At 41.5% G+C, this 23,719-nt stretch overlaps 1 protein-coding gene across 1 annotated transcript in view; it reads right to left on the bottom strand.

The window, feature by feature from the left end:
* Positions 1-23,719, bottom strand: part of Csmd1 (CUB and Sushi multiple domains 1) — a 1,422,978-nt gene that overhangs the window by 457,317 nt on the left and 941,942 nt on the right. The window contains exon 7 of the mRNA XM_005366231.2: positions 19,373-19,450. Within this exon, the coding sequence (XP_005366288.1) occupies positions 19,373-19,450 (78 nt within the window). The remainder of the gene's footprint in view (positions 1-19,372; positions 19,451-23,719) is intronic.

Here is a 23,719-nt window from a genome sequence, read left to right as displayed (position 1 = left end):
TAAAAAAAAAAGCAAAAAAGCAAAGCTATACCAGTGATAACTCCACAGCATGCCTTCAGAAACAAGATCTGGATAATGACACCTGCAGATACGTCAATGGAGAAAGGGGAAATGTCACAGGGTCTCAGTCCGAGACTAAGTACTGTATGTGTGTGTTATATGTAATAATAATGCATGCAATAATAATAATCAAAGAAAAAGAAGCCATAAAATTGAAAGGGAGTAAGGTGGGGATGAGGGCTTTGAAGGGGGAAGGGGGAGAATGGCAGGGAAAGGGTAAGATCATATGATTATATTTTAATAATAAACATTTTCAATAAATTATTGGACATTAGTCACAGTTGCTCACTCCAATAATCAGTCTCAGACATGGGGAGGCTGAGGCAGGAAATTACTACAAATCCATAGCTAATTTGAGCTACGCTGTAAGTTCCGGCACAGCCTGGGCTACAAAACCAGTAAGATTGTAATAGGGTTTCTATTTATGAGATGAAACACCATGAGCAAAAAGCAAGTTGGGGAGGAAAGGTTTACACTTCCATATCATTGTTCATCATGGAAAAAAAGTAGGGACAGGAACTCAAAACAGGGCAGGAACCTGGAGGCAGGAGCTGAAGAAGCAGCTATGGACAAGAGCTGCTTACTGGCTTGCTTTTCATAGCTCATTCAGCCTGCTTTCTTATAGAATCCAGGAACAATTGCCCAAGGATGGCACCACCCACATGGAGCTGGGCCCTCCCCCCTTGATCACCAATTGAGAAAATGGCTTACAGCTGGATCTCATGGAAGCCATTTCCTCAACTGGGTCTCCTTTCTCTCTGATGCCTTCTGCCTGTGTCAAGCTGACATACAAAACAATCAGTACAGAGACCCTATCTAAAAAACAAGAATGAAAAGGTATTTTTACACAGATATTCAGACACTCAGTGATTTGGCTTCAGAAGGAAACATACCAACCCTGAATGCTTACACTGGGAAGTAAGGGCCATGAAATTGTTACTGGGTGTCAGTAAAGTGCCCAGAGTTAAAGGGACAGAATTAGGGAAGGAGACTTCACAGAACCCCTCATTGTTGTGGAGGACAAATAACACTCATGAAGGATGCTCAGGTTGAGGAGCCTATGAGACACAGTTCTCACCACTGCTTAGAATTTAGGGAGATCCTGCAACTGTTTGTGCATTGGGAAACTCTGCCCTTTCTAGACCTCTCTAAGCGAGGGCTGGGAAAACTCAATCACTTTGTTAACTACTTTGTTCTGGGAGTCTTTAAAACTCCCAAAGAAAAACAACAAATACTGAATTCTGCCAGGAGTGGTGTCTCAAATATATATATTTGGTTTTTGAGGGACGGGTTCTCTAACAAGCCCTGCCTGTACTGTCTGTAGACCTTGCTTGCCTTGAACTCAGAGATCAGGTTGCCTCTGCTGCCCAAGTGCTGAGATTAAAGGCATGTACTCATACTTTTAATCCTAACACTCAGGAGGCAGAGGCAGACAATCTCTGTGAGTCTGAGGCTGCCCTAGTTTACATACTGAGATCCTGTCTCGAATAAAAGAAAATAGCAAAACAAAACAGTGAACTTTGTAAAACTGGACCACACATTTTTAATGAAAATATGAACATACTTCTTTTTAAAAAAAAAAACACAGGATGATATAAAACTCAATGTTCCCATAGGTTTTTCTAACTTAGATCAGCTATTCTTTACCTATGTTGTGTTCTGTCCTCTGACATCTTGTCCCAGACTTATCTGTATGCAAACTGAAGTCAGTAATGCCAAGAAAGCAGACATTTGGTCCAAAGGGCTGCTGGCATGCCGGGTTTTTCTCCATGCACCCTGTCAATACCTAATGAAGGGAACCACTGCTTCTGGAGGCATGGGTGAAAAAGTATGACCCACAGATGGGCTGTTTTACATATTCTGTTGGTCAATCAGCCACAAAACCATAGCCAGTTACTTCTTCTGGGAGTAACTTTAGTCACATAGAACATCTTTTCTAGAATGGTATTTTGAATGTCCTGAAGTTTTCTGTGGAGAGGGGGATGCAGAGTGATAACCCACATGGGATTATCAGTTCCTGTCAGCATGCTGAGGGCCATTTAGTCCTGTGTAACAGAACTATTTTAAGCTCATAACAGTGGAGAGGTGGCTTGGCATATGAGAGCTCTTGCTGTTCTTACAGGGGATCTAGATTTGTTCCCAAACACCAACATGGAGGCTCACAGCTACCTATGGCATGAATATCCAATAACTGCCTTCTTTCGAGCTCCACAGGAAACACATACACATGGTCCACATACACAGAGACAGACACATGCACAGACACATAAATACATGAAGAAAACATTAAGATAAAAAGAAAAAGGAATGTTTCAAAGGGTTTGCTAAATATCATTTTTGTTCCATAGTTCTTACTCAACATATATTCATACACATATAAATTGACTCCTGTAATTATCTTAGGATGCTGTTGGCTCTCACTGTGAGGCACGAAAGCAGTCAACCATTTAGCAAAGTTCCCCACACAGGAGAGTGACAGCCAAGCACAGACCTTCAGATCTTAATTCCATTTCCTGGTATTTTGGCTTTGTCTTAACTCTGTGTTGTTGGCTTTGCCAATGATGTAAAAATGCAAAAGGAAGTCAAGTGGTTTAGTCTTGTGATCCCATCTGCTCATGAAGCTGAGACAGGATGACCACAAGCCCAAAGCATATCTGACTTACAGTGAATTCAAGACAGGCATGGTCAGTTTAGTGAGACTCTGATTCACCAAAACAAAAAAAACAAACAAATAGTAAAAAGACAGTCGAAGGTCCAGTTCAGCAGAGGAACACTTTCCTCAAAGGTACCAAAACCTAGGTTCAATTCCCAACATCACAAACACACACACACACACACACACAAACACACACATACAAACATATATATGCATGCATGCACGTGCACACACATGAACACACATACAGGCATATATACATGCATAAACACAAACACACAAACATGTATGCATATATGCATATATATACACCCATGCATACAAACACATACAAACAGACACAAATGTGAACGCACACAGGATAATTCATAACCTTTTTATGTTACTGATTGATTTTGAAATAATTGTTGGAATTCTAAATTTAAGTGAATTTGCAGAATGGCAAAAAAAACCTTGTTTTATGTAAGGATAGAGCATTTCTCAACTCCCAAGAACATATTCATATTACTGATAGACTTACTCTGGATGCAGCAAACCTGTCTGTTCCAGCAAAGTGACAGTCTACTCCACACAGAACACCAGGAGCTTTTTAAAATAGATGCATTTTTCATCCAAATGATACTAAATCGTCCTCTTCCTTACTTGTGAAATCTGAACTTTTTCCTTGCTTTCTCTTCTACATAAGCCATCGGGAAGCATGTCATGGTTCCTCTTCCTACAGTGTTATCAGTTAAGTCCCGTTTTACACACTAGATGGGAAGGAAAGCCACATCCTTGACCTTACTACAGGGCCACGTGACCTGCCTGCTTCCGAATGCTGCAGGCTGTTTCCCAGCATCAACACTTTCATCAAAACACCTATGCCCTTTCCCTATGGGCAGACATCAGTACAGTTCTGCTGTCTACGTTATACCAATGCAGCAGAACACACGAGGATTTACCAGTTAACAACTTCTGCAGCCAAGGCCAAGGAGCAAATTCATTCTGGAACCAACATTTTGAGACTCAGCTGAACCTCATCTAGAAGCAGTCATATAATTCTAAAAATAAAACCAGAATTCTCTTCTCTAGCTATCAATTTTCTGGGTTCCTACACGAACCTCGTGAGTAATCTTAGGAGTGATTATCTTGATGTCATTGCAGGAGCCACATTTAAGCTGATTGACAAAATCTGATTCTAGGCTGCAAACCAAAGCCATTCTCTTGTTTTATGTCAAAATAGTGACTATAAAGTAAAGTAGCCTGGGGCCTACTGCAACCAGGATGCTGGGTTTAATGACACTGCGGTCTAATTGTCTTTTTTCGCTGAAGAAATCCTTTGAATCTTCACCACACATCATCAAATTGCCATTTGGAGTTCAGCTTGGGCTCCTTTCTGTAAAATGAGACTGGTCTATTCATTATAATGATGGCTTCTTGGGTAATGACAGTGTATTGGCGTCCTAGCGCAGAAGGAGCTGTCACTAATGTGCCCTTCAGAAGCTACAGCGAAACCCTAGTGAAGGACCCACATCGTAAGCAGACTTGCATGTTTGTAGAGTCCAGAGGCCACCCATCCATCTGAGAACTGCTTCCAGCCTTGGAATTATGAACATTCCACTCTAGAAGCACAACATTGACTGTTTTGAATTAAGACGGAAAAAAAAATAACGCAGTTGAAAGAAAATCATTCCGACCTTTCCTGTTTTTTTAAAAATTTGACAAAGCGGTCCTGCAAAGGAAAGTGGCCCTGTATTCATGAAGAGTAAAACACTCTCTTGCAGACAGGATGACAGAGCTGAGGGAGCCTGTCATGTGGTGAGTGACTCCCCATCCTCCCGGCCATTCCTTCACCCCACTAACCTCCCTATGGGCCCTGTCCTATGTACATTTAGTACATTTTTGTCTAACTAAGACTGCAGGGGTTGAATAACTGCTTCTGCTTGGGCCTCCTGTTAGGGCTGAGGGACCATGTGAGAGTGTATAATACACACATCAGTGCTTTTCATGTCATTTCTGTATAGACAAAAAAGGAAAAGAGCATCCCACTTCGATGCTAAAATATATTGGTCACCCACAGCTGAGTGATGGATAGATCTTGCTGCTCTACGGCATGGGGGTGAGCAGGTAAACATGACTAACAGCACATCCACCACCACGGCTAACGCATGACAGGAGCTAACTTTGGAAGGGAATTATGAACGGACAGACATAACAGAAGAGAAAGGGCTAGAGGGTTTTTTCATTTTCTCTACATTTATCAACTCTCTTGTTCCTGAGAAAACAAAAATCCTTTTCTTTTGTTTAATGTCTGTCTGGGTTTTACCATGTAGCCCTGACTGACTTGGAACTTCCTATGTTGACCTCAAATTCAGATATCTGCTTGCCTCTATCTCCCCAGAGCTGCGATTAAATATATTTTCCACTTGCAAAGGAAAACTTTTGAGGAAACAGCTCTTTGCAGCATGAGTGAATTTGTGCCCTTTTAAAGTATGAGCCTGAGCATTTAACAGGTGAGCTATTTAACCTCTGACTAAATTTTGTTTCTCTCCGACATCTTAGATGTCCATCTCTTGGAAGACTGAATGATGATTTTTGCTCCTTGGCTACCAGCCACATGCTGGGGCCGCAGCTCTGCCTCCCACTCTACCTAATGGTTACTGAATCGGGAAAATCTCAGCCACCTTCAAGATCATGGGCCTTGAGTTGTGGCAAAGCCCAGCTTATGAAAACCTTTCAAACTTTGCTCCACTCTGCAGTGGGGGAGATTTTTACCCCCACTATGGAGACAGAGTCAGCTTATCTCCATGGGGTACTCGGAGTCCTGTATCTCTGTGACATCCAAGGCCTTTGCTTGTCACTTTTCACCATGTTTACCTGAGCCTTTCTGCTTCCTTGAACGTTGAGAATCAACCTACTTATATCCCCTTTTCAATGTGAAAACACCCAGAACACTCGGTGATTTTCTCTCTCACTAATGTGTTTATATAAATGTGTTCTGCATACAGCAGCTACTGAACTTTGGTATTTGTCTGCTGCACAGTAATGGTTCTATCTTCTATTTAGATACAATGAAAATTACCCAGGAGCACCTACATGATAAAGATGCAGCAAATAATTGTCTTGTGAAAAGCAAATGAATACAATAGTATAATTCTATCGAAACACACAAATTCTGTCTATTTTATCTTGGAATGGAACACAAGAGAGTTGTGAGCCACTCTTTCTGTATGTTAACTCACAAATGCCCACAGAACATTGCATGGAATGATATTTATGCAGAAGTAATAATATATTCTTTCATATAGAACTCACTATTCACTGTTTCTTTTTATTCCATTTCATTTATTTATTTATGTTTCAGCTTGTGGCTTGAATAAAGGGCTTCATTCTCTCTACATCTAAGCTGTAAGCCTGCCCAGCCCTGTATTTAATTAATTAGCTATTAATTTACTTTTTTGCAGCATTAACGTTGACTATAAGACTTGGCACATGCTAGGTAGCACGCTGTTATCTTCAACCCCCTTTCACATTTTTTTGGAAGCTGGGTTCCCTAGGATCACCTCAGATTCTCATTCTATCCTGGAATGTGTGATCGTCCTGCCTCAGCCTTCCAAATGGCTGGGATGGCAGGTATGTACCAGGAGGCACAGTGGCATTTAGGCTTAGATGCTAGATCAGTGATGTGAATTTCAGGGAACCCCTGGTACAGAGCGCCTTGTCTTCCTGAGCTTCAGGGAGCAAGCGGCCAACTCAGAAGTCCTGCTCTGGGAGGTATGTGTGAAGAGGCGCCTGGGAGTGCTGTGTTTCTTTCATCAGTGGTTCTCAGCCTTCCTAACACTGTGACCCTTTAATATGGTTCCACGTGTTGTGGAGACCCCCAATCACAAATTATTTTTGTTGCTATTTCATAACTATAACTTTGCTGCTGTTATGAATCATAATGTAAATATCTGTGTTTTCCAGTGGTCTTAGGTGACCCCTGTGAAAGGGTCATTCAACCCCCCAAAGGGGTTGCGACTCAGCTTGAGAACCAGTGCTCTACAGAACTGTAATTGTCATTTTTATAGTAAAGCACCGGGGAAACCGAACCAAAACAAAACAGCCATTTAGGGGAACCATGAATTTCATGTTTTCTCATGAATAGTAATGTAGTGCCTCCCTACAGAATCTTTCAAGGCTCAACTTCAGCCTCCAAGAATTTTTCATACATTCCAAATGTTCCTCATTCAATTTCAGCATGACTGACATCTCAGGAAAGATGGAGATCATGCTAATGTCTCAGCAATCTTGTCAGCCTGGCACTGGTACAGAAAAAAGGATTCACAAATCAACTGACCAAGGGAGTCAAGACACAAGTCCTAGTACAGTCTACTGGGCAGTGACCGAGGAGCAGAGGTGACTCAAAGGGGTGAAGTTGGCTGCTTCAGTGGATGGTGAAGGGACAGCTCAAGAGTCATCCACAACAAAGGAAACCCTAGGCGTGGACCTTACACTGCTCCCAAAAAGTAACTTCAAATATTCACATGTCTGAGTGTAAAATGCAAAGCTATGAATCTAGAAAAGCTCAGAGGAAATATGTTAGAATTTATTAAAATGAGTTCCTGTGCTGTGAACCCCACTGGTGCTGTGGAAGAGAGAATCTGGGGTGTCTGAAATACACTATGGGTCCCAGGGCAGCCTGGACTTCAGGGAGTAAAAAAAATTTCTAAACAAACAATCAACTGTCTGACAGAAATCTCTTAGATCCCAATTAAAAAGTAACAATTAAAACCAGAGAAAAATCTAGACATGTATTCCACTGAAGATGACAGGCAGATGGGATATAAATATACAAAATGTTTCCCAAACCTCATGTCATAAGTGGAAATGCAATTTGAAACCACAACGTTGAGCGCCCACACGTCCCTCCCGGTGGGCCAAACCCAGGGACTCTAGGAGGCAAGAGCAGGCCGTTGCTGAAGGGAGCTTCAGAGTTTCTCACAAACCAAACTGGTAAGTAATTAACAGTAGCTGAAAGCAACCAAGGTGTTCATTAGAGAACAGTGAGATGAACTATGGGTTCAGGGACATCTGAACCAAAGGCAATGATTTAACAACGGAAACCACATAAGTACGGAGGGAAATTAACACGCACTTGTAAGTAAAAGGTATTGATTTGGAAAAGCTGTGGGCAGCATGCTTTCAACTTTGGAACATTCCAAAAAAGACAAAAATTCGAGATTTTTCAGACTTTTGTTAGCCAGGGTTTAAGTTGAAAGATATAAGGACAGAAGCTGGAATTTGAGGATATAGAGACTGCATGCCACAATATTGTTGTCATATAACGTGACTCATTTGCTTAAACTCACGAGACATCTAGCAGCAAGAGCACATCCCAGTATACACTATAGACTTATGCTTCAACACAGTCTAGACATGGGGGTGCCAACAGTGGGCAAGCGACTGACTGCCTGTCTACCTGAGAGGTACACAATGAGAACTCTCCTTTTCCACCATGGTGTGACAGTGAGCTTGAGGGTGCTCAAAATATTTTCTTAATTAACTAGCAAAAGGTCAGAACAGCAACAACAAGGAAGCCAGGATGATGTCAGTCACAAGCACCACACGTCTTTGAAACACTGAAACATGAGCAGTTTGTCATAAGCAGAAGCAGTTGCTAAGGAGAAACACATTTTCCTCTCTTCAGTGATATAAGCCCTGGTGAGTTGTCCATGTGCCTGTAAAAGAAAAGTCTGAGACATGTGCTTGTGAGTAAAGCTAATTAAACCCATGGTCAGCAAACAAAACCCAAATCCAAACAGAGCGACCCACACAAGGAAACAGAGCACTGGCTGAAGAGAGCAGAAAATTCCAGAAATGAGAGGAAGACAGGAGAGGGTCAGGGTGAACACGATCCAAACACAGTGCAGAAATACATGAGAATGTCATAACAAACCCCATTATTATGCATAATTAACATATGCCAAGAAAACCCCCAGTGGTCTAAGGTCGAATTTTCAAACACTTAACTTTGCATAGGAAATGCTGAGCAACAAAAAATAAAATAAATTACCCATGTTCCTGCGTCCTGAGCTTCATTTTAATAAAGTACACCACAGCTAACTCTCTTTATTCATTGAATATTAATGCAGATTATCATGAGAAATACAAGTCCACTTCATGGGGATTAGTTTATCAGGCATATAGAAGAGGACGCTGGAATGTTTGCTCATTCACTTCCTAGCAGATGAAGAGAGGTTGTTATTTTGGAGCCCGGTGGTACTAGAAGAAGCTATCATGATGTCTAAGGACCATGCAAGGAGAGGACAGAGGGAGTCACATGTCGAGCGAAGGGAGGAGAAACGATGGAGCACAGCAAGGCAGATGGGATGGAGTGCAGAACTAGAGCTTGACAAAATATTAATACGAATACCTCCCCTCGCCCCCTTTGAAATGAATAGCAGTGAGTGTGGAGACTGACTCATGGCAGCCTGAAACGCAGAGGAGATAATCAGCAACTTCTGGGGGCTTAGTCCTATCAAGACATGCGTGGCAACCCTTCAAAGTTTCAGGGATCCTTTCAGGAGTGTTTGATGTATATAGGAGCCAGAAGAAAACAGTGAGGAGACACGAACCACCATTGTCTAGACTCAATACAACCATGGAACTCAGATTCTCATAACAATTGCAGTTACTGTACTGGGCACACACACGACTAACCCGGCCAATGATCAATCAAACAAGGGCCATTCACAGGATCCTTCTCTTAACCCCTGAACTATTGGCTAATGATGGGTTCTGGGAGAGGGGGACCCCTGGATTTATTTGTGCATACTCTGCTGAACCTACCAGGCTCTCACAAATGGCTCCAAGCCCAACGACACATACAGAGGGCTCTGTTTAATCTTAGTGGGGCACAAAACAGAGCAAAGAGATATGAATATGAGAGATTTGTGTGTGAGGAGTGGAGATCATAAGGGCGGTAGGGAGATAGGGGCTGGGAGCAGTCAACATATATTACAAACATATGCATAATACTAAAAACTAATATAATTAATTAAAGCAATGTTATAGATAAGCTTTAGGTGTTTTCTAGACCTAAGTAAGAGGATAGTTGACTAGAATCAACACTGACAGTAAACCTGCCCTGGATTAAATAAATATGTTTCTAATATCGCCTGTAGTATTTTCCTAGGAGATACTCTTTAGACTGCATATGACATTTTTCTACTATTTTCAATCATTTTAAGAATAACATCAAATCAGTCCTTCTCAAAATTACCATTCATACATGGGGCTATTTCCCCCAATATGAGAAATACACAAACTCAGAGTGCCCTCTATGCTCATATCAAAATAGAAACCCAGCATCTTTTGGTGCAACTTGAGTACTCAAAATTCTTGTGTGTTCCTGAAACTGAATTTTTGCTGAAGTTGTGATGTTCCCAGATAGACATTGCAAGCAGAGCATTTGAACGCTGGCTGGTGTATGTCATTTTATATGTGCTGTGAACTCAAGGGCAAACTCTCTAATGGATGATTTAAGCAGGCACGTTGAACGTGCAGAATTCCGATGCTGCCTGTAGAGAGATACTTGCTAACATGGCATATTGACTCTCCAAAGACAATCATTGCTATCCAGCCTTTGGATCTCTCCTGTCTCTCTTCTCTCAGCCCATGGCCTTCCACAGATCTTCCAGCAAGGCTTATTTCTTCGTCACTGACATTTCCCTCTGTCTGCTTTCTCTATATGAAAATATCAATTCTTTGAACTTAAGGGATATGACTGAACAAATATTTTAAGGAGTAACAATCAATTGTTGGAATTAAATGATCCTATTTAATTCAATTAATGTGCTAATTAATAAGGGTCCCCTTTTGAACGCTTAAAAGTCATCATTGTATATCTTTGACTATTCTAAGGTTTTCAGAAGACAAGAAAAAAACAATTGTTAACTAATCCCAAATTATAGGAACATATAAAACATTAAAAATCAGAAATACTGTAATAAGTAAATAGGAATCTAAACTATAATTGCTCAACTTTTTATCACTTGTACCTACATTTCATGATATAAATTCCCTCTTTTCTACATGAGTATAACTCTTCTGAGCTCCTGTGGAAATGGACCTATGAACGAGGGTAATGAGTAAGTTGCTGTATTTGGTGATCTACAATATTTGGACAACAAGCTGAAACACCACTGCGATCAACAGGTCACTGTTTTGTTTTGGTTTTTTTTTTTGTGTGTGTGTGTGCGGCTCTGGCTACGTTGCTGTTTAAGGCAAATGGAAGATGTGATTCTTCTTTACCCCGTGGTCATGATATGCAGGATTACTAAGTCTTCTTGCTCCCAAGAGAAACCAAATTTAGGTTTTTCCTTGAAATCTATCAGATCAAGACATTAGTTCTTTCAAAGAACCCTTGAAAAAGATGAAAAGGCAACATGCAGCCATGGAGAACATATTTGTATTTCACATGTCCTAAAGGACTAGTATCTACACTATAGAAAGGGTGGCAAAAAATCAACAAGACAAAGCAATCTGAAATTGTCTCTGGTAAAACTATATGCGCAGACAATTTGTAGATGAATGAACCTCTTTCATTAAAGAAATACAAATTAAGTTATCACTGTAACGTGACATTAGTCCCCACCTACCAAAATGGATGAGGCTGAAAAAAATAAATGTAATAATACGAACATGGGTGAGGATGCCATGGAGGGGATTGCACATCTGTTGCTGGGGAGGGCGAATATGGGACCGCCACTGTGGAAGTTAGTTTGACAATTTGCTGCAAACCTAAACGTGTGATTGTCATAGAACACAGAAGTAATTCTATGTCTGGGCATCTATCCAAGAAAAGAGAAAGTCCACACTCGTGCAAAAACCTGCTCACAAGTGTTAGCAGCATCCTTACTCATAGTAACTTATACTGGTCCCAGAGCCACTACCTTTCAAAGGGAAAATGAGTAGTTTTCTTGGCCTGTATCTGACTATGGAAAGCTACAAAATCAAAAGTCAAGCTGAAATGACTAGGGTGGAACTTGGGGAAACTGTGCTAAGTGGCAAGGTCTATCCAGAAGATTGCACGCTCTGGGACTAGACATGATAGTCTAGGGCTGTACATAGCTATCGTGAAAAAATCAGCAGTAGTCACCTAGGGAGGTTACCTATGAGGAAGAACTTACAAGGGAGGCATTGGAAGTATACACACATATGTGCAAGTGCACACACACACACACGCATGCAAGCAATTACTGAATTCCACTGGATATTACATTCTCTGTACTATTCCTTGTCAATCTCCTAACTGTTCCAACTTTAGCAGTGTGTAAATGTCATTCATGGAGAACACCTTACAAAACAACAAGTACAGAATCAGCTTCTAGCAATGTCATACCATGTATTGTGAATTCATAATAATTTCAAAGTTAAAAATCTAGCAGTTATTTAGTAGGTTTTGAAAATACAAGGATGTCATCGTGTTGGAAGCACAGGAAAGGGGGAAGACTCAAAAGCGGGTTGACGGTGTGCAGGTAAGTCTCTTCATTTCATGGGGACCCTGGCTGATCTTGGGTATAAAGTTTTCTGAGAATATTGATAAAGGCAGACACATTGTCTGCTCCTTAGCCTGTATCAGCCCCATTCCTGAGATCCTTTTTCCATGTGCCATACGTATCACATAGCATCCATGAATTTCCTTAAAATTGGCTGTAGATAGTGAACATGCTCACCTGTTAGTAAAAACTTGGAATTTTACTTTAAAACTTTTCATAGACTGAATTCAAAGTTATCAATTATGGACAATCTGACTCATTCCTCCCCAGGGAAGAGAAGCCAGTTTGACTGTATAATTCTGTAATTCCATGAGGACACTAATGAGTGAGATGCCTTTGTACTATTTCCAGAGTTCTCTCTAGACCTTTAGAGCATGTTCTCAATGAAATGGCCTGGCCCGTGGGATTGGCCTTTCTTCTTAATCCCCTTCTACCCACGTAGTATTTCTTGATTCTGAAATCCACTGTCTTATCTGCTTTAAAAGCCAGCCTCATTAATTGATCTTGCTGACTTACTTTCTTTGTGTCTCCAGCTGACAGGCAGAGTGTAATTGAGGAAAGAGCTTCAGTGATTGATCAATTTAGCCTTTAGACCCCTCTGACTGAGCTCCCAATGGTATTGTCACATAAATCATTTACCTGTAACCACATGGGCTCCCTCCTCTGACAGACATTAGCATTACCCCCACTCTACAGGCACCTGAAGACAGAACTGTGCCAGAGTTCCCAAGATAAAAAGGTTAGCTTATTTTATTTTACGCAATTTGATGAAAATGTATGTGACATGCTGAGCCCCTAGAATCTGCCATGGGTTGGCTAAGCCACAGAGTGGTCCTTCCAGCCAGTGTTGGCACCTTCTCTAGGCTTTTGTCTTCTGTTATAAGAATAACAGGAGGCAGCCGCTGGTCATTTTGCTAAGTGAATTCTTCTCTTTAGTTAATCAGTTAAGCTTTGTACTTGTTTTTTTTTTTTTTTTGATACTCAAAGGACTTTTTCTTTTCCCCTGGGCTTGAACTTCAATTTTGCCAGCTAGAACCCAACTGAGTCCTTTTTATATATATATAAAAGATATTATATATATATATATATATCTTAAGAGAACTTATGTTCCTGGTTGCCTTGAGAAAGACATGTATGCGAGTGTCCTCTGGAATGTGAGGGACTACCTCGCTTTTCAGACAATTTCTCGTTTGGCTTTTCATTCCCCAGATATATCTAGACATCAGATTTTTGCAGCAAGGTTTTTCTGGGTATTTACGAAGATATTTCAGCTCCCGTGGTGACAAAAGCCTATTCAGTTGCTGCATAATTTACTAACCTGATTTATAAAGCGCTACATTAAATCTAGTACTTTTATGCGATAGGAGGATGGAGCCTTCTGAGGAAAGCAAAGATCTGTAATGATCGAAATGCACCCTGGAATTACATGCGATGGAAGAAAGCAGATTGGGGCAATTATCCCTCTTTTTATCATTAAACCTTCGGAAGGCTGCTAGAGGTTAATGGAACTATTATTTTTCCTTCTTTTAAAATCTGCCTTAAAGCTGATCTGGCTGGCTCCGTAGGAGGAGCCTGGCTTTTGCTACTGCAAGCAGAGTTTCTATTATGCAAGGAGAGAGATCACACATGTGTGTGCTATCAATGAAATAAATCCTAGAGAATCTGTGTCCTGGAAATGAGCCCTGATGATGAGAGGGGGAGGGGCTGGCACACTTAAGCACAAGCATGGTATCTTTGATTACGTTTTTTTTTTAACACAATATGATTTCTGTAGATGGGCAAAGCAAGTCACGCTAATTGGAAAATTCTTCGAGGGAGGACTGACAGAGCAACTATGCCTCTCATTACCTGGGCTATGACTGAAGATGCTACCTGAGATGGATTCTAGAGGAAGTGTCAGGACAAGAGTATAACTATCTTTATCTGTGGCTTATACACTTCCTGAGAGAAGGGGGGGGGCTCTTCTCTAGGCAGATGGGTACATAGAAGAGGCTGTGTTGCAGAAGCTCCTTCCGCTCCTTCAGCCAATAGCCGCTGAGATACCAGCCCACTAGGGCGTGGTCTCTCTCCCTTTAAAAAAGCGGCCACTTCCCTCTGTGCTCTGTGCAAATCTACATTGAATTTGTAAAGTCATTTGTCATTAACGTTGCATGGGGAAATTGTTTCCAACAATAGACATCTATGTTCCTCCTGCCCTGTGACTGTTCTTCTGAATGAGCTGGAAAGGCATTTACCTCTCCATCTTCTCAGGGAAAGCATCTGGGATAGACTTTGGCCTTGGAGAAAGCCCAGAAGAGGTGGAGGACAGACTGTATCCACTACTGTCCTCTGCAAACAATGGCCGGGTCTGGTGCTGTACACTCGTAATCTCAACACCTGCTATAAGAACAGCCACAATACACACTACACATACACACACACACACACAGAGAGAGAGAGAGAGAGAGACAGAGACAGAGACAGAGACAGAGACAGAGAGACAGAGAGGTTCTCGCAAGTGCATGCATGACTGCAGTCCCAGGTCCCCTTCAAAGCTTCAGCTCCCGTGGTCTGTTCCTACAGGTCTCAGATGAGTACATGTCTCACAGACTTGCCTTGTGCAAGGGCATTGACAGAGTGACCACTGTCACATCCTTCCCCTATGAGAACTCTCAAAAAAAAGAATAGGCCCGATGAGGACTGAGACATGCAGAGGGGTGACCTAGGGTAGTACTCATAGCTCACACTCCATCCCGGCCTTCTGTTAGGGGCTTTTAGAACATATTTTGTCAGACATCATCAAACCCTAATTTGGGGAAGTCTTTAGAGTACCTGTGCCAGGGAGTCACATTGGCTTGAATGTCCTACACAGTCATAAGGGGTTGTGGCCTCCAAGCCCTCGTGTAGGTCTGAGACATGAGCCTGAACCTCAGTGAAGCACATTAGAAAGAATAAGGCTCATGCAAAGGGCACTGGCATCTATCTGCATGAAGTATTTAGTCCAGAGGAAATCCAAATGAGGCTGGCTGCCACGGTAAGTGGGAAGAGCATGAATTGTATAACTTGCCCTTATAGAGACCATAAGGAATTTACAGAGCACAAAGGGAAAATGGCCATCCTTCTGGGCTCACAGTAGGCTCAGAGCTTGACCTAACAGGCCCACCCCCAGCCATCAGAACACAGGTACAAGTGAAACCAGTGTTCTGCTTCTTTCTTGGCATCTAGAGAGTGAGGCACCCTGCTGTTAAGCCCTGGGATGATAATGCATTTGGGACTGCTTTCTTAGACAAAACTAAATATGGGGTAACTAGCTGCTCAGTGCCCACTGCATGACATAGATGGGAAAGGATCACTTAGATTATTCTAGGTCGGGAGCTGGAGAGATGGCTCAGCGGTTAAGAGCATTGCCTGCTCTTCCAAAGGTCCTGAGTTCAATTCCCAGCAACCACATGGTGGCTCACAACCATCTGTAATGAGGTCTGGTGCCCTCTTCTGGCCTTCAGGCACACATGCAGAAAGAAAATTGTATACTAAATAAATAAATAAATATTTTTTTAAAAAAAGATTATTCTAGGTCATCTTCTGGATGGTGATGCATACATGATGACTGACTCAGCATCATAGATGGTGAATCTTGGACCTGATCACAGCAAGTGTTTATAACCCCAGAGTCTGCGCCTCCGGCTTCCTCTGGGAGGAATACTTCACTGTCCTCAACTGTCCCTCTAGGGTCACACGTCTCCCTCACACACTGATCATGAAAGGCGCCTGGTTTCTTCAGTTCTTCCTTTTCCTCACTGATGAATCCTCAAGCAAGGCACAGAGAGTTTAGAACTGCCTGGACATGGGAAAAAGAACTTTCTAATTCTCAAAAGGAAATGGTCTGTCACTTCCTGTATCAATAGGGACAGGAGGGAGAGTCTTGCATGAATAAGCTACACCAATGCCACTCAAGCAGAAGAACATGCGCCCAGTGGAAGGAGCTTCTCATCTAATGCTGACTTAATACAAACATATTGCCTGACAGGTGGCTCTGTCAAACTGTAGATCACCACTTCAAAAATTTCAATCTTAAAACTGAGTTTGCAAAATTATTACCAACACTTTGTTTTACTACCTGTAGGAATACAGCTGAAAGCAGCAAAACTTTCCATTGGCAAACAAAACCCCTTTCTTCACACTTCAACCATCCAATCATTTCCACCATTTAAAAATGTATCCTCCCCACAATTTCATCCGAAAGACATAGGTTGTGACTATCAAGAAAAAGTACCAAAAACATTCATAGGGTATTAATTTTGCATAGCACTCCCTCCAAGGACTCAGATATGAGATGCCCAGTAGGCACAGAATGGGCACAATGTCAACAGAAGTCCAGGAGATGGCTGAAGAAGGGGACCCCAGGCTAACATAATGTGTGAATACTCAGCATTGCAGTAGAGCCTGATGCCACAATTGGTGTAAACCCACAGAGAAAGTCTGTAAGATGTATGTGACCATCTAGATGAGAACGCAGCTCTGGTTATACAACCAGGGAACACTGAACAGTCAGACCAGCTGTGAAGGATGTATGGCAGTAAGCATTGCAGATTTCTGCTGGCATACACAGAGATATTTCCAGGCTGTGCAGTGTGCTGCATGGCAGATTTGGCTTTTACTCAGATAAAAAAGGTTTATATGCTGTGTGGTGCTTCCTAGAGTTGAGGTGGTGAGGATGGCTTTTCTGGGCAGTCTCAGAGGCAGTAAACATGCTTCCTCCATGTTGGACTGCGTGGAGCCAAAAGGTAGGATCTTGTTGGCCCTAGCCACACCTGCTTAGCAAAAAATGGAGAGGAAGATGCTTCTGGTGAGAAAATAATTACATAATAAAGACAGATTCAGATAAAAAAAAGATCTCTAAATCAGGCACATTGTTGAATAAACATACATAGGCATGGGAGAGAGGAAAAAAAGGGTACAGAAAGTTATAAAAAGAAGTAAATGGTTTTTAAAAAATAAGTCTTTACAGAGACGGAGTAAACTTGTGGAAAAATTAATAAAAATTAAAAAATCCATGTGAAGATAGAATATACACAGAGATGCTGGGTTATGTATATTATTATGTTTTCTTTAAATTTTTTGATTACAGAGAGATATTTGATTCTGGGGGCTGCTAAGCTAAACCATCACATATGTTTTAAAGGTTTCTGGATTTCAACATTTGAGTCTAAAAATATGTTTCTTTGGAAAATAGGTTCTTCTTTTGTTTCCACAGCAGATGAGAACCTGTGGGTTGCTTCCAGACTAATGTGGTTTGATGGACCAAGATCCCCTGAAAGGTTGCTGTGAACACCCCCAAAATACTTCATCCAACAAAAAGCAGGAAGCAGTTTGGAGAGAACTACACCCAAATTCCCTAAATAATTTTTTTAAATCTTTGTTTACATTTAAAGGGGGATATGCTATAGAGATTTGAATTGGTATGGATCTTGGTTTATTGATACAAATTTAAGGTTAATTTTGTTATGCTGTATAAAGTATTTGTGCTCTTGATTAAGGTATTGTGTTTGTATAGCTTATTTGAAAATGTAATGTATAATTAAGAAATATAGAGTAATAGATAATCACCTATAATAATCACGCTTATTGTTATGATGTTAGGTTTTCAAGATATATAAAAATATTTTAGCTAGATAGGTATTCTTTCATAGGCCTTCATAATATGACATTTAAAATGTTTTAAGAACTTAGGACTTTTCATGACAGTGAGACACATCTGCTTCTGGCAGCACCAACCACTTCAAAAAGAAGATAAGCATTGAAGAGACTCCTTATGAAGTTTGTTAGCCGTTTGGGCAAGAAACTGCTCTTGCCTGGATTGCTTGATGGTATGCTGTATGGACATGCAGAACCCACAGAGAAATGACAGCTGAAGCTGCCTAAAGAAGGTGACACAGTCTTTCATGGTTCCTGCTTCATGAAAGAGTCTCCAAGACATTCTGCAGGACACATAAAAATGTGACTGGCAAACTGTCAATATAGGTGGAACTGTCTTTGAAATTTCCCTCTTTGTGGAAAAGTCTGCTGGATATCATGGGCCTGTAGGCTGAAGTTGGATGCCCCAACAATACAATGAATTTTGGGTGACTGTCAGGCAGCGAGATGTCTTTGTCAATTCCAGAGTTTTGGAAGTTGCTTACAATATACTTCCTCTTTACTCAGGTAATATTATATCCTTCTGGAGTCTTTGATGGAGTTGAAGAATAGATAGTAATAATATAGTTTTCCTTAGTTATGATAAAAGATAAAGTAGATATAAATATTGTAACTGCAATTCTTGCTTGATACCTGTTTTGTTATATGTAATTTTACTATGTTAAAGTTAAAACCTTCCTTTTTATTTAAACAGAAAAGGGGAGGTGATGTGGGATTTCTGTTTGTATGCTGTAAATACCATCAATTCGTTAACAAAGAAACTGTCTTGAGCCTGTGACAGGGTAGAATAGAGCTAGGTGGGAAAAACTATACTGAATGCTGAGAGAAAGAAGGAGAAGTCAGAGAAAATCCACGTAGCCCTGCCAGAGCCAGACAGAACTTTACCCAGTAAGCTACAACCACGTGGCGATACACAGATTACTAAAAATGGGTTAAATTAAGATGTAAGAGTTTGTCAATAAAAAGCTAGAGCTAATGGGCCAAGTAGTGATTTAATTAATACAATTTCTGTGGGGTTATTTTGGAGCTGAGCAGCTGAAAACAAACAAGAGTACTACAATAGATGATCAGGGACATTGAACAAGAAGACACAAAGACCCAACTCCTCTTTCCCAAAGACATATCTAGTGTTTGTTGCGGGGGTGAGGGGTAGAGTAACTGCACAGAGGGAAGAGAGCCCTCCAGATGTCTCTGTGAATAATGGGGTTTCAAGAAAGAAATCTTCAATGTCTAGTCTTTTCCAGGGAAGATAGAAGATGAGTCGAGCTATGTTTCAGGAATAGGATAACATGTCAGAAAATCAGGTCTAGTCTTTCTCTTAGGAAAATGCTTAAAAGCAGAATAGAGGAACAGTTGAATTAGAAGTGGTGTCTCAGAGAAGGAAGTTAGAGACCATTCGGTTTACTCCTGTTTTCCCCTCTAATTGGTGCATCCATCTTTAGGTAGAAAGAAAGGGACTCACAGACAGAGTTTTTGTGGCTGCTGTCCTTGCTCGGTAGCATCTTGACTCCCCTGGACTTCAGTTCAATAGCCTTTTTCACTGAAAGAAAGACAAATAGATTATCAGATGAGACTTGGAGTTCACAAAGTCATTCTTTAATCTCACAATAAATTCAGTCTTAATACACTCCTACCAACCCCTGAGAGGGACCCGGATCTAAGGGGACAATGAGAAGAAACAAACGGAAAACAAGCTATAGATAATTAAGGCAGACTTTTCAACAGCAAAATGTAACTCACAATCATGTATTTAGAGTTGAAAATAATAGGCAGTGGGCTGAGCTTTCACATCCAAACCTGCTCACCATTAGGACAAACAATTTGGACATACCACCATTGTCTCACCAACCACACAGGGCAGGTTGTGCTATCAGTTTTCCATGGTGACATTGACCCTAATGCTTTCTAAATAATTCAATATATTCATAAAAGTCTTTCACAAAAAAGGGTGTTGATCATTCACTTAGTCAATGTTTATTCAGACACTTAAATTTTATCAAATGGTGTTGATGGGTAGCAGTATGGGAATGTGATGTTCAGAATTCTGTAGATTATAAATGAAGAAACCAAACCTCTTTCCTTTACCTTCCTTTTTTCTGCCCTCCCCTTCCCTTTCCTCCCCTTCTCCTTTCCCCTCTCTTCCCTTCTCCCTTCTCCTTTCCTTCCTTCCTCTTCCCTCATTTCCCCTCCCTTCTCTTGCTTTTTCCTCCCCCTTCCCCTTCCTCCTCCCTTCCTTGTTCCCTCCCTCTTTCCTTTCCTAGCAGAGCCTTCCTGTCCGTGATATGCAAGGAAGTCCTGTATTGTGGTTTCATCTCTTAGATTTAGATAAAGACTAGAATTTTCTAGTTCCTTCCCCAAACAATACTGGGTATGAGCTTAAGTCTGTCGGAGGGAGGAAAACCTTGCTTTAAAAAATGAAAAATAAACAGGGGAAAGAACCAGGAGGAAAGTTTGCGTGGTCTCCTCCTCCTCCTCTTCTTTTACTGCTCTGGGCTCCCCTTTCTTGCCTTCCCTTTCAAGAACTCTTCCTGGAGTCTAAGTATTGGTCAGTTGATTTATTTCTGTGAAGCAGATGACATAGATCAAGTGAAGGTGACCAAGAACTCACTACTCCTTAGTTTGCTCCTGCAGCTCAGCGCTGTTAAATATTTCAGCTAAAGACACGACAAGAGCAAAATAAAACCCAGGCCAGCTGTTGCTTAGTCCCCATAATTCCACCTCCTCATTCTTTGCCCATTCCTGAAAGCCTGTGGTGCCAGCCTTCTCCTGCCCAGGACACACAGTGGAAGATGAAGCTTGAGACCCTACATCAAGACTGAACACAATCCCACAAGAAACACTGAGAGAAGGCCAGATGAAGTCATAAACTACACCTGTGTTGCCTGGTCTTCCCTAAAGCCAGAGAAAGGAGAGAGGTTATGGGTATTTCTGATTCTACTTCTCTCTTTTTTTTAATTTTTCTGGAACAACAAAATAAAAGAAGCTATCTGCCACCTACCACCTTTCTCATAAAAAGTAAACGTTGCCTATTCCAGAAAGGATACCTTCTGTATCTGAGACTCCACTGGAGGAAAACCTTTCACAAAAAGGCCTTCATGGAGTGACAGGAGCAGCACATCCTCTAAGAAGACCAGGGAATGACCTAGACAAAGTCTCAGGGGCAGATGTCTGCCCACCTTGGTATCCTGACAAGCACAGCATCATAACTCAATCTGTGCAAGAGTCAGGACTGCTTCAAGAGACCTTAGCCAAATTGAGACTTTGGGCTACTGTTTCCCTGTTTTGCTGGGACAGCAGGTGTTAGAAGTTGAATCATCAGAATGCTATGAAAGCATTTGACTGGAATTATTTTTCAAATCGTTCCTTTTTATATTTTTATATGAACCTTATCATTCAGAAGGTCCTATTCAGTGTGGGTGGGGCTTCTATTTACTTACTTCTTGGCATAAGCAAAAGGACTGGCCTTCGATTTATAATCTTTGCTAATCTGGACTTGAAATGTGTTGAATCCTTTAGTACCATAAGCCTCAAAGGTGTGGTGGTACACACATAGACAATGATTGCTTGTGGGATTGAGCAGGGTAACAGATGAAAGCAGGACAGGAAAGGAAATTTATTATCTCTGGAGTTCTCCCCAAATGCGTGGCCGACAAATGATGAGGTTAGGCTAGCCTGGGATTCCAGTTCCAAGGTTGCTTATGGAGCATTGAGGCAGGCATCTCAGATCCACTGTAAGAAAGTGCTGGTCAATAAAGAGTCTTGGCCTTCAACACTGTAGAGCATCCTGTCACAGGGCCATGGTGGGTCTGGCCATATTCTTTAGGAGTGACCTACCCCATCCAGGGGCCAACCAGTAAAAGGAGAGAGAAACCCAGAGAGACCACCCCACTGTAACAGTGACTTAAGCACCAAGGGTCCTGTGGTTACTTGTGGTTTCTAATAGCTCCACCATCACTCAACTTTTCTCTCTGCCTCCACAAGGTTTCTCAAAGGTGGACAATGGCTACTCAGTAGCCATTCACAGAGAGCCCAGGCCCAGTTGTCTCCACCTTGATTTGATTTCCCTCCCTGTCAATGATGTTAGCCTGTTATTCCTCATCTCCATTTCCATGTGGTGACTGACAAGAGCAAACAGAAAATGAAGGCAAGAAGCTGCTCTCCTTTACAACAGGTCTTCCTGTAACGGCAGCCTCAGAACCATGTCTTCATTTGGAATTGCAAGTGCCTTGAAGTGTGCTCCCCGTCATCTCCACTTTCCACTACCAAAACAACTTCATCTTGATGTAACTCAGGGGAGAGGAGATGAATGTGCAATGAGAAACACAAAGGAGAATCGATGGGAAGATTATACTTCGTGTTAAACTCGCAGCAAATTCAACCCAGTGTAAACAGATAAAGCAAAACAAACAGAACTCAATTCTCTCGGAAAGTCAAAAGAAAGACTGAGAGGCACACAGGGTGCCATAAGAGTGTCTAAATATACTGGACCTCTCTGAGAATGTGATGAGCCCATAAATTCCACAATTCTGCAAATAATTGTTCGAAGCTCTTCAAAGCTAAATTTCCACCAGGGATACTTTATTTATTTTTCAATATGATGGTATTATTCTTCTGTTACTCTCTGAGCCACTGAGTTCTGATTTATTCCAGGTTCCTTTAGCTTCTTATTGAAGGACAACAGTTTGGGTGTTGTCCAAAAATAGAAGCTGACATACACATCCTTGGTCAACCAGTTGTCTGCACTTTTATCTTGTGTTCTCCCTTGATATTCTTCTTCTTCCATCCAGAACCATTTCCTTTCTTCTTCCTCCTTCTTCTCCTCTTTTTATCCTCTTTCCTCTCTTTCTCTTCCTTCTCCCTTCCTTCCTCCTTTTCACTTCAACACCTCCTAATGAGGCTGAGAGAAACCTTGACTTATAATGGAAGCAGCAGGAAGAGAGTGTGCCATTCCAAGCTCCAATCTTCATGATTCAGGGAAAGAGACTGCCCTCCCCAACACAAAATAGTCTTTCCTTCACCAAGGGAAATGAGAAGTATTGATGCTGTTCCTTCTAAGCTATTGGAAGGAATGAAAAAAATGTCTTTGTGGCTGATAATGAACCTAATTCTTATGCTTAACCTCAGATCTAGACAATGAGAGCCTCTGATTTCAGTTTACAGGTTTCTTTTGTTTTCTCTTTTTGGCTTGGCTTCTGAGTTTTTATTGACTTCAGTTGTGAATTCACTTTTTGGTGGTTACTGTCTTGATTTCCAGCCTAAGGGGATGAAAGACATACTAAACTAAGGTTGAGCTAGGGACTCAGGCCTATCCTGCCTAATATAACTCAGTCACACACTTAAGCAGCTAGTGATAACCAGATTACGGACTTGGTACCTTGGAAACAATAGGAAAAGGACACAAGAGCTCAGTTTGGGCTACTGAGTCCCTGGGGTCTATGGCACAGCATGGTGGCTGTAGTTAGTGATGTGTGCAAGCTTGAGTTTAGTTAAGAGAGCTGGTTCTGAGTCTTAAATACTTTAAAATGTGGGTAATGGATGTAGTCACAGGGGCATTTGAATGCTTAGTCTTTGGCTTGTGGTGGGGTTGGGAAGGTAAGTATGGCCTTGCTGAAGGAAACCGTCACTGAAAGTGTACCCTGTGGACTTGAAGATTTCAGCCACTCCATGTTTATTCTCTCTGCCTGGTGTTAGTGGTTAAAGATGTGAGCCCCAGCTTTTGCTTCAGCTACTGTCTCTGCTATCTGCCACCTTCCCTGCTATGACCCAATCTTTTCCCTCTAGAATCCAAGAACACATTAGAAAAATTATC

This window comes from Microtus ochrogaster, unplaced genomic scaffold (genome assembly GCF_000317375.1).
Source record: "Microtus ochrogaster isolate Prairie Vole_2 unplaced genomic scaffold, MicOch1.0 UNK7, whole genome shotgun sequence".
NCBI classification, from domain to species: Eukaryota; Metazoa; Chordata; class Mammalia; order Rodentia; family Cricetidae; genus Microtus; species Microtus ochrogaster.
The sequence above is the reverse complement of the archived record's forward strand: the minus strand, read 5'-3'. Positions and strand labels throughout refer to the sequence as shown.